Here is a 12320-nt window from a genome sequence, read left to right as displayed (position 1 = left end):
TCTCACATGGCAATATTGATGGAAAAAAAAAAAAAGTATGGCTCTGGGAAGAAGGGGAGCGAAAAACAAAAACGCAAAGATGAAAATACCTCTGGGGGTTAAAAGGAATCAGAGCAGCATAATCTACAGACAAACCCTGACTACACTGTGCATAAGCAGAAAGCTGCCAATCGGTGGTGGGGGCTATAGAGTGCTCATGAATATGGGGCACTACACAGCAGCCAGTTTACTAGTCCACTGATGATTATTCCCTGCTGATAAAACATTTAATCAAAACTACAGCAAGCAGGCAAGTAAACGATACATAAAGCGTTGTTGCAGACCCTATAGCACACCTTAATTGCCAAGTTATTCTCTAATGGCAGTTCCCACTTAAGGCTATGTTTCCACGATCCGTAAACACTGCGGGTTGGGCAATGCGTACAGCCACAGAGTCCAATCCGCAGTGGCCAGATTTTACAGCATAGTCCCTGTGTAAACGGACATGCGGCATGTCTTTCCAGCCCGCAGCATGTCAATATATCTTGTGGAGACGCTCTCCGCAAAATAAATATCACCGCACAATGTATTGGGCGTGGGGATTCTGCACGGTTCAATTAACACATGCGGAATCACCAGCGTTCACAAGCTGGCAGCGCTTTGGATGGAGCGGACATGTTCTGCGGCCAAAGCGCTACTGGTTTCTGCCCGTAGAAACATACCCTTAGGGTATTTTTCTGTCAGAGCAACAGATTGCATCAGTAAAGATGTGGATGAAATTATCTTTCAGAGAGCAATATGAATATATAACTAGTTTGGGTGGCAGGGACAGGTGAACCGTTCTAGCAGATTTCCTTAAAAGGGGATGTCCATAAGTTACCACCTATACATAGAAAAGGTGATAACCTGTTGATCATTTTTTTTCGTACAGTGCTGCAGGAAGAGTGCCCACAAACCACTGTACAAGGATCACACCACCTCACTGGTATTTAAACCTTCTCATGGCGCTGTCAATAGCGGCAGAAGCATCCATCTGCTTTCCTTAGATCAGCAAAACAGAATTGCAATTGCGTTGTGCCAATGGCAATGGGGTCATGCTGGTAGAGAGGACTGTAAGGTGCATCCGAGAGAAAGACCTAAACGCCGTCCTGCCAGAGTCAGATTGACAGCCTGTATGCCCTGCAATGCTAACGCACTGCAGATCATAATCAGCAATCAGGACAGTGAAAGTCGATTTTCTTAAAAAAAAAATAAATTTAAAGTTAGTAAAAATGTAATAAAATAAAAGTACGAAAAAAAGAAATGGAAAAATGTTTTACAAGTAACAGTTTTTCCCCAAAAAAACAAAACCACATGGGTAAAAAATACACATTTAGTATCCGCACGTCTTGAACGAAACAAAACGTTCATATTATTTAACCAGTTGTGTGAAACCGGTAGAAAAACAATAACGATATAAATATAACCAATTCATCATACTGAATTAAAAAAAAAACAAAAAAACAGCATCAATAAAAACGTTATTTTGTCCCACACAAGGTCTAGCAAAAAAAAAAATTACAGCCATCCGTACGCCGATAGAAAAATTGTTATGTAAAAAATTTTTAGTGCACAAAAGCAGCAAAACAAATATATATATATATATATATATATATATATATATATATATATATATATATATATATATATATATATATATATATATATATATATATATATATATATAGCATCACTGTGGTCGTACTGACCAGAGAAAGTTGCTTTATCACTTGGACAGCATGGTGAACGGCGTAGAAAAAATAAAAAACATTCACGAATGTTTTTGTTCACTCTGCCACCCAAAAATCGAAAAAAGCAAATCATAAATTTGTATATAGTCCAAAATGGTACGAATAAAAAAAAAAAAAAAAACAACTCATCCTACAAAAAAAAAAAAACAAGCCCCCACACAGCTCAATCAGTGAAAAAAAATAAAGCTATAACTCCCAGAATGCAGCGATGCAATGACATGCTTTTTTGTTGTAAATCAGTGTTTTAGTGTATTAAAAAAAATAAATAAAAACAACTAAAACCCTGGAGTCCGTGTAGTTGTACTGATCCGAAGAATAAAATCACTGCATCAAGCTTACTGTACGGTGAACAGCGTAAAATTAACAATTCAAGAATTGCTTTTCATTTGCTCAGTTTATCAAAAAAAATTCACAAAAAAAATTATGTACAGGGGAACAATGCAAAGAGATATACACGACTCTTTACAGTGTATCCCTATGGTGGATGGATGCATGCCGACAGTCCACAGATGGGTGCATACCTTCAGAGCCTATTCACCCAACAGTGTCCACAAGTGCAGTGTGGATCTAGTCTGCGTTCGTGGTGTTAGCGGAGCATTTTCAGCTGATCATGAGCATGTCGGACCCCCAACAATCTTTTATTAAGTCATCAATTTATTGGGCTCTGGACAACCATTTTAACAAATCAATGAGGCACATCTACAGAAGCACAAGCCGGGCACTATGCATTGGGCACTAAAATGGCATATTTGCCATTTTCACACAATTTTGGATAGCGCCAGTGGGGTGAAAATAGTCACTACACTCCTAAAATGATTTTCTTTGTGTGTAATTTGCAAAATAGGGTTATTTTGGGAGGTTGGGGTGATTTCTGTTTTGGAAGCATAGGGGCTCTGCATACTCCCAAGGAAGTCTGCTCCCCGAAAGCCAAATGTCACTCTCTTCTGAGCCCTGCATTATGCCCAAACAAAAGCGTATGACCAGATATAGGGTATTGCTACTTTCAGAAGACATTGCTTTATAAATGTTTGGATCCATTTCCTACTAATATTCTTGGTAAAATTAAAAATTTGGGGCCAAAACATTTTCATGAAAGCACCTGTGGGTTCAATATACTCACCACACCACACCCTAGATTAATTTCTTGAAGGGTATAGTTTCCAAAATTGGGTCATTTCTGGAGCCTAGCTACTCTTCTGGCAGTACAAGGGCTCCACAAATGCAGCATTGTGTCCGCACACCATGCGAGCCAAGTCTGTTTCTTAGGCCGGGATCACACAGCGAGATACGGCCGAGTCTCGCAGGTTAAAACCAAGCTCTGGCACCGGCACTCCGGAGCAGAGCATGCAGCCGCACAGCAATACATGGAGCTGCACGCTCTATTCCAGCCAATTTTGTTCTCCAAAAGTCAAATAGCGCTCCCTCCCTTCCAAGCCATGCGCCCTAACAGTAGTAAGCCACATATATAGAATCCATTTACACAGTGGAAATTGCACAAGTTGAGTGGTCTATTTTCTCATGTAACCATTGTTTAAATGAAAAATGGAGGGGGCTAATGCAACATTTTTTTGGGAAAAAAAAAAAAAATGTTCGTATTTATCACTTCACATTGCTTTAGTTCCTGTGAAGCACCTAAAAGGTTTATAAATGTCTTGAGTGTGATTTTGAGCACTTTGAGGGGTGCAGCTTTAAAATGGTGATCACTTTGGGATATTTTCTGTCATATAGGCTCCTCAAAGTCACTTCAAATGTGATATGGTCCCTAAAAAATTGGTTTTGTAAAGTTTGTTGGAAAAATGAGAAACTGAACATTTTTATTTTGTTAAGTTAGAAGGGATAAAAGTAGGTTTCAAAAATAATGCTGATGTAAAGTAGATATGTGGTAAATGTTACTTACTAACCATTTTGTAGTTCTGATTTAAAGGGCATAAAAACAAAATTGCTACATTTTCACATTATTTATATTTTCATAAGCGTTAAATTATAGTGACCAGCTTTGCGGTGGATGGGGAGCTCAAACCCATCTACAAGAGCCTGGATTGATTTGGTTAATTCGATCATTCCATATGAACGCACGTTGTATCAAAATAGAGGATGTCCGGGAAAATTTGAAAAGATCTGGGGTAGGTGGAATTCTTCCCATCTTACCCTGTAGACTCATCGTGGTTTGGGGATTTCACGTGGAGAGGTAGGCGCGAGGCATTGCGGCGAGTTAGTAGTTAAGAGTACAGTTTTATTTTAGGAGTTCTGGTTTTACGAGTTTTTCTATTTACACAATTCACATGTTACAATCGATTTAATAAATCTAATAATCACAAGACAATGCTGGATATAGGTGACAGTTATGTTTTATTGTCTGCTTACCAACGCATGATATATGTGTATCATACACTATGTTTAATAATCTTGGATACAAAATGTATGTAACATCACTTATTTTGTTGCTAATAAACGAATTTAAAAAAAAAAAAAATTATAGTGACCAAAATTTACCACTAAGTACGACGTGTCAAAACAAAACCATTTCAGAATTACTGGAATCAGTGGAAGGGTTCCAATGTTATTACCTCAAAGTTACACTGGTCAGAATTGAAAAATTTGGCCTGGTCACAAAACTGAAACGGACTTCGGAGTGAAAATTCCCCTTCAGCTTATCAGTATGGGTCCAAGCATTCAGCCACACACTAAACAAGTCATCACCCATTAACATTCTGATTAATCAAGTGTATACACTTGCTGATGTATAACTGATTTAGTGCTATCTAGTGGCCAATGTGAGGACTGCACAATATACATTTCTAGTCACTAAAGAGCTAACTTAACCTTTGTCTGTGATGGCGAACTTTTTATAGACCGAGTGTCCAAACTGCAACCCAAAACCCACTTATCACAGTGCCAACACAGCAATTTTACTTTAATACTGAGGTTATACTTTAGGGTAGGCTTAGGGCAAATTTTATATAGCACTAGGCAGTGTAGTTTTGTGTAGGCAGTTGAAGTGGTATATATAGGTAGCGGCAGCACCTTTATCCACATAACTTTAAATGAATACAATACTGGGACAATGAGTACTTTATAGGATAGAAGTTCAATCAATATTTTATTGAGGTCCCTCCTACACCACACTGACCAATACAAATTTTAATGTGATCCTTTAGTAGTTTCGGAAAAGTTAATTTTTAGGTCTTTAGTTAGGGATTATTTGCCTCTGGCAATTTGCTATTCATGTTTGTTACCCTACACTGACTTTAGACAGCATTGTGTTTGGTTATGAAGTGGGTCAGCGTTTGACATCCAGTGAAGGAAAATAATTATTTGACGCCTTGTTGATTTTGTAAGTTTGCCCACTGACAAAGACATGAACAGTCTACAATTTTAAGGGTAGGCTAATTAACATTGAGACACAGAATATCAAAACTAAAATCCAGAAAAATCACATTGTATAAATTATATAAATTTGCATTTTGCAGTGAGAAATAAGTATTTGATCCCTCCGGCAAAACTTGGGTGGCAAGCACAGCAGTCACATGATTATTGTAGGTGATGAGGATTGCGCACATGTCAGGAGGAATCTTGGTCCACTCATCTTTGCAGATCATCTCTACATCATCAAGATTATGAGGCTGTCGCTTGACAACTCAGAGCTTCAACTCCCTCCACAAGTTTTCTATGGGATTAAGGGCTGGAGACTGGCTAGGTCACTAGATGACCTTAATGTGCTTCTTTTTCAGCCACTCCTTTATTGCCTTGGCTGTATGTTTTGGGTCATTGTCTTGCTGGAAGACCCAGCCACGACTCATTTTTAATGTCCTGGCGGAGGGAATGAGGTTGTCACTCAGAATTTTACGGTACATAGCTCCATCCATTCTCCCATTGATGCGGTGAAGTAGTCCTATGCCGTTAGCAGAGAAACACCCCCAAAACATGTTTCCACCTCCATGCTTGACAGTGGGGATGGTGTTCTTTGGGTCATAGGCAGCATTTCTTTTCCTCCAAACAGCGAGTTGAGTTAATGCCAAAGACCTCAATTTTTGTCTCATCTGACCACAGCACCTTCTCCCAAATCACTCACATAATCATCCAGGTGTTCACTGGCAAACTTCAGATGGGCCTGCACATATGCCTTATTGAGCAGGGGGACCTTGCAGGCACTGCAGGATTTTAAACCTTTACGGTGTAATGTGTTACCAATGGTTTTCTTGGCGACCGTGGTCCCAGCTGCCTTGAGACAATTAACAAGTTCCCCCCGTGTAGTTCTAGTCTGATCTCTCGCCTTCCTCATGATCCAGGATACCAGCATGAGGTGAGATTTTTCATGGTGCCCCAGATTTGAGTCACTTTGTATTTCTTCCATTTTCGTACTATTGCACCAACAGTTGTCGCCTTTTCACCCTGTGTCTTACTTATGGTTTTGTAGCCCATTCCAGCATAGTGCATGTCTATGATCTTAACCCCGACATCCTTATAAAGCTCTTTGGTCTTGCTTGTGTTGCAGAGGTTAGAGTCAGACTTGATTGAGTCTGTGGACAGGAGTCTTTTATAAAAAGGTGACTATAAGACGGCTGTCTTAGGTGCTTCTAATCAACTTATTACCTGCATCAAACTGGTCTGTAGGAGCCAGAACTCTTAATGGTTGGTAGGGGATCAAATACTTATTTCTCACTGCAAAATGCAAATGTGTATAATTTATACAATGTGATTTTCTGGGTTTTATTTTTGATATTCTATCTCTCAAAGTTAAAATTAACTTTGCCCACTCAGACATAAACAGTCTAATTTTAAGGCTAGCTTACAAAATGAGCAAGGGATCAAATATTATTTCCTTCAGTGTATGTGCTGTAAGCTAAACACTGCATCAAAACAACACTTCATGAGCCTGTCCAGAACATTCACCTAAAAATACAGTTTCATTAGGAACCTAAAGTAGATGAAGTTAGATATTGCCCTCTGCAGCCAAAAGCATAAGCTTCAGGTTAAAAGTAGAGCTTACTACAATGAGAACTGCTCTTACACAACAGGTGTGTATTCAAGGTTTACCAATAGGAGAGATCTTAATTGCAGCCCACATAATGTCTCAATCAGTTTTTACCTGATGTTTGTTCTGTCTATATAGCTTTACAAACCTTTCATCGATCATGGAGTTAAAGCAATAAAAATTCCAAAATATGTCCAACTACTTACTAGCCTTCTACACTAGTGGTTAGACACTGACTTTAGCAATGCAGTGACAACTGTTTCTAGGGATTACTGACCTGTCTATGGCAAGGCTCATTAGAGAGTTGATAATTACTTTTAGGATGGCTATATCCAATAGGTGATGCTCTTCCGGTCCTCTTCCTCTCTGAAGAGGCTATTTGCATATTTAAATTCCCAGCAGTAGCAATGCATTGCCTACAAGTCTCCTTATTCCATCTTGGCCTTTACATAGCTTTATGCATTATTTTAATATTGATACAATAATCAATATTTCTTTTACAGAAGTTGTCTTGAACTATATGGACAGCTATTCAAGTCTGTTGCAAAAAAATGATGTTTTGAAGACTAGGATAAGTTTATATCTGCAAGCCAATGAACAGTGAAGCAGCAGCTGTGCTAGAAAGTCAAAGATGGACACTTTTATAAGTGCTGGTAGAAGTGCCAAAAGTTAAAGTAATAGCAAGATAAGGTAACTATGGCTTTCAACAACTCGTGTTGCATAAAAGTGATTTTTACAAAAATTTATTTTTTTTATTATTTTTTGTAGAGACATTTGTGTGAAATTATACTCATACCCACTGATCCAAACTTGAAACATAAGACAAATAAAACCGTGTACAAAAACAATGTCTATTTATTTCACATGAGGTGCTCATCCACTGAAAAAAGGAGATGTGCAACTCAGACCGCAAAATTCACACAAATACAAAGTATATAACGGTGCCCCCTGTAAAAATTCAGCACAACTAATAAGTGACAAGTCTAAAGTACTTCAAGAAATAAAAAAAAACATGTACAGGGGGATAAGGGCTTAAGAAGCTCGTCCTAGATACTAACAGGAGCAAAGTTGACTTTTCCAGTGGAAAAATATAAGGAATGTTTGCATGAAGCTGCCTGATCCAAGACTCTTCAATTTATAGAGGTGCACCTGAAGGCACAGCGTCTGACAAGCCATCTCATTTACCCCTCTCTCCTTGCTTTGTTAAAATAAAATAAAAAAAAAAAATAAAAAAGAAATAAAACCACCATTGCACGCATCAGTTAAAAATGCCCTTCTTGTATAAAATATTTATATATAAAACAGAAGGGATTTTTACTACCAAGATGAATAAAACTAAGTTGCGATGAATGAGGAGAGATCGCTTGCAGCACGGGAAGGGCAATGTCCAAGTGCTTGATAAGAGACATCTGGTGTGAGACGCCACTAGATTGCACTGGGGAGAAGGGGGCGGGGAAGAAAAAAAAAAAGTATATATTATAATTACAACTAGGAGCCCTGCCCCTCTGGATCTACACCACCCTCTGTGTCTTCATCATTGTAGATATTCTCTGCCTGCAAAAAAAAAAAAAAAAAAAGGGGGCATGTTAGCTGTAGTATCTGTTAATTCAGTTTCAATGTACACCGTTTACGTAAAACACAAAAAATGTGAGCCCATGCTTTATCACATTATTGAAATTACTAGTGCAAAGTGACTAAAAAGCAAGGAGCGGGTAGAATTGATTCTTGGGCTACATTTACACAGTTTTTTCTGCAACCAAGATCAGCTCTCTTAGTCTTAAAAACAGGTTTGCAGCATTGGACGCGGACTACATGTGTGCTTTGTCTATAGTACAGATTTAATAAAGATAATTGTATTCACAAAAACATTGTTGCTTCTTTTAACTTTCTCATTGTTTTGTATGAGTGAATAAAAGCTGCAAAAACACTGAAAGAATTGACATTCATCAGATTAAAAAAACAAAAAAACAGCAGTTCTAAAATTCAGTAAAAAAAAAAGAAAAAAAAAAGATGTACATTAGATTTTTTCTGGTATGTAAAAAGCAGCTTTTAATTAGCATAAAAAGCCGCAGATGAACATAGCCTTTAGCTCTAAAGCTGTCCATTGACAGGTGTTTGAGGATGGGACTAATTTCGAGGTGATGGGCCAATAAGACACCACTTTATTCTTCACCAATAACAGAAATTTACAATTGTCCAATGTAAATATGCATGTAAATGAGTGATTCAGGATTCAGCTATCCATCTAAAGATGCAAGAGAGCCACCAACACTGTTCTTTAAAATGTGTTGTCGAATTAAGACTACGCCAGTCCACATGAGATCTTAGGGTTCACCTAATCTATATGTAATCTGAAGTGGTCTGGCTTGGTTATACCCAGCAGTTGAACGTTTGGGTTAATAAGGCAGATGTGCAAAAACTTATTCGCCCAGATTTATAATTTGTGTTCTTTTCCAAGACACTTTCCTTCTATTTGTGGCATTAACTGCCATTTTTGATGGCAAATTCACTAACTGGCAAGAGATTAATGAATTTGGCGCCAGATCTGAAAGAATTTTTTGAACTGTCAGCCTCCTATTGGCAGCAGCATACACCGACGGTCTGTGTCCCCCAATGAGGCGAAGGAGAAAGAATTTTTTGAACTGTAGTTTTTTTTTTTTCCACCAAAAGAGGCAAACTGGGTATACTGGAAAATAGAAGATGCACCAGTGGGGGACTGGACTGAAACTGGGCCAAATTTGACTTTTTACATAGTCACAATTTAAGAATCCGGTGAAACCACATGGAATTGCTATACTGTGCCCACAAAGCAGAAAAAAACCCAAAACCAAAAAAAAAAAAAAACCAAAACAGATGAGCACTTATAAAATGGATATATAAAACTGCAAATAGAATGAAATGGGTGCAAGAAAACAAAAAACCACAAGAGGAAAAAAAAGCTTTGATACATAAGGGGTCATTGACCTAACCATTGTGGACCATTTTAAGACAAGTTTAGCAGCTAGAAAAAATTAAAAAGCTAGAACTTACCATTTGCCAAACTTGCATAATATTGTCTTCAGATACTGAACATATAACCCAAGGCTCATTAGGATTCCATGAAAAATCAGAAATCTTTGCAGTGTGGCCTCCATGAATAAACTAAGGAATACAAGAAAAAGGTTTTAAAAAAAAAAAAAAAAAGACACATGGCCAAGTCATTGATATTCTGGCATATAGGCCGCTCCATACCAACAACTCAGGGGGGCCATCTTCCGCATCCTCTGGAGACTGTTCTTCTCCAATTTTACTTGAAAAAGGGGGAAAAAGTATAAGATGAACCGCATCCAAAGTTACATAGTGTGGAAAAAAAAAAAAAAGTGTTTAACTATCATTCTGAATATTCATTAAAAACACCTTTGTAAAGAAATCAGATACTGCAATATCTACTATATATTGGCCAAGGGTCACTTCCGTCTGTCCTGTGTCTTTCTGTCACGGTTATTCATTCGCTGATTGGCCTCGGTAGCTGCCGCGACCAATCAGCGATGGCCACAGTACGGAGGAAAATGGCCGCTCCTTCCTCCCAGTAGTCAGTGCCCGGCGTCCGCATACTCCCCTCTGGTCAGCGCTCACACAGGGTTAATGGCAGCGTTGACCGCTGTATAACACACTCGGTTAACGCTGCTATTAACCCTGTGTGACCACCTTTTTACTATTCATGCTGCCTATGCTGCATGAATAGTAAAAATATCTAATGTTAAAAATAAAAAAAATAGTTACACTCACCCTCCGGTGGCCCCCCAGATCAAGAACCGGCCTTTACCGCTCCGCACAATGCCCCGGTGACCGCTGCATGCATTGCGGTCTCGCGAGATGATGATGTACGGTCTTGCGAGACCGCTACGTCTTCATCGCGCAAGACTGCAATGCAATCTTCAGACCGGACCGCGCGACAGGCATCGGGAACCGGCCGCTTCGATCCGGAGGCTCCAGGAGGTGAGTATGTAACTATTTTTTATCTTAAAAAAAAAAAAAAATTAACAGGGATATGGTACACACTACCTGGCTCTGGGCAACACACTACCTGGCTCTGGGCAACACACTACCTGGCTCTGGGCAACACACTACCTGGCTCTGGGCAACACACTACCTGGCTCTGGGCAACACACTACCTGGCTCTGGGCAACACATTACGTGGACATACATATTCTAGAATACCCGATGCTTTAGAATCGGGCCACCATCTAGTCAGTAATAATGGCAATTGAGAATAGTAAACCTTCAGAGCACAAATCCCCCCAAGGCTTCCCTGTCATGTGTGTAGTTATTCATTTAGCGCAAGGGAGGGGAATCTTTTTTCTGCCAAGAGCCATTCGGATATTTATACCATTCTTCAGGGGCCGTACAAATTTCTCACAAACTCCACCCACAAAGTTCATCTTGACGCTGGCATTGGTGTCAGTAACTAGTTTTTAATTGCACGCACCTCAGCATTCAGTAGTGAACGCTGCGTGCACAGGGAAAGAAGGAATGAATGGGCAAGCAAAATTCAACTGCCGGTCCAAGCATTGGGGTCCCTGGATATCTGCCCAGGGGCCACATAAAAGATCATAGAGGGGTGAAAATGGACCACGGCCTGAGGTTCTTCACCCCTGTTTAGAGTCACAAACCTAATAAATCTGCACAACCAAAATAATTCCAACCAACCACACAATTAAATGCTCTTAAGGGTGTACATAGTGACACTTGTTCCCTATTGTATAAGTTCATAATCTATTATCTTAATCTTCTTATAAAACCCACATTACCTGAAAGTAAAAACAATAGCATAAAAAAAACGCAAATGTACAAGAAGGCCTGCAAAATACCTTAAATCCCAGACATTCAGCCTCCGGTCAGTACCACTAGATGCCAGGATAGTTTCATTGTGTGGGGACCACTGTACCTGCAAGTAAATTACGATGACATTACATACCCTGAAAAACCAAAACAGGATTAAAACAACCTATCAACGGGTTATTGCCATTTAGTATGAGAGCAGCATATTGTGGGCCAAGAGCTCGACTCCACGGATGTGTCACTTATTAGACGGTGTGCTGTAGTTTCAATAAAACACTGATTCAGTAGATCAGCAAAATTTCACTACTGACTAGGTGTCACGTGAAGGCCAGTCCGGTTAATCTGTGTAAACCCTTGCCCACCACTTATTGGTAAGCTTTCGCATCATGCATAGGTACACATCAAGATGCCAATCAGGATGTGAGTGGGGTTATAAACAGCTCAGCATTCTTACCAATGTAACATCTCCAGTAGAGAAAACAGGGATTCTTGCAAAACTGCACCAAGCAACTAAGGGTTCTTTCACACTTCAGTTGTGTGGCGTCAGTTAGGTCCGACATTGTGGCGGATCGACGAATCCGTCAAATTTGTTGTGAAAACGGTTTTAACGGATCCGTTTTTTTGACGGATCAGCTGCCCCGTTAGAACCATTGCGACCGTTTTCACATCCGTTGTAACCGTTTTTTGACGGATCCGTTTTTTAAAAGGGGAGGATTTCAATGTGATTGGCTACTGGAAACTACTGGAAAACTATA

General features: G+C 39.4%; 2 protein-coding genes across 2 annotated transcripts in view; one reads left to right on the top strand and one right to left on the bottom strand.

Annotated features, from left to right (window-relative positions):
* The window catches only part of SYNC (syncoilin, intermediate filament protein), a 46099-nt gene extending 38515 nt beyond the window's left edge, over positions 1-7584 (top strand). The window contains exon 4 of the mRNA XM_069757055.1: positions 7248-7584. Within this exon, the coding sequence (XP_069613156.1) occupies positions 7248-7299 (52 nt within the window). The 3' untranslated portion in view covers positions 7300-7584. The remainder of the gene's footprint in view (positions 1-7247) is intronic.
* RBBP4 (RB binding protein 4, chromatin remodeling factor) overlaps positions 7582-12320 on the bottom strand; it is a 43122-nt gene continuing 38383 nt past the window's right edge. The window contains exons 9-12 of the mRNA XM_069757053.1: positions 11595-11671; positions 9976-10033; positions 9775-9885; positions 7582-8298 (exon numbers count right to left, since the gene is read on the bottom strand). Coding sequence (XP_069613154.1) covers positions 8233-8298; positions 9775-9885; positions 9976-10033; positions 11595-11671 — 312 coding nt within the window. The 3' untranslated portion in view covers positions 7582-8232. The remainder of the gene's footprint in view (positions 8299-9774; positions 9886-9975; positions 10034-11594; positions 11672-12320) is intronic.

Source organism: Ranitomeya imitator, chromosome 3 (assembly GCF_032444005.1).
Source record: "Ranitomeya imitator isolate aRanImi1 chromosome 3, aRanImi1.pri, whole genome shotgun sequence".
Classification (NCBI taxonomy): domain Eukaryota; kingdom Metazoa; phylum Chordata; class Amphibia; order Anura; family Dendrobatidae; genus Ranitomeya; species Ranitomeya imitator.
This window is presented reverse-complemented; position numbering and strand designations above follow the sequence as displayed.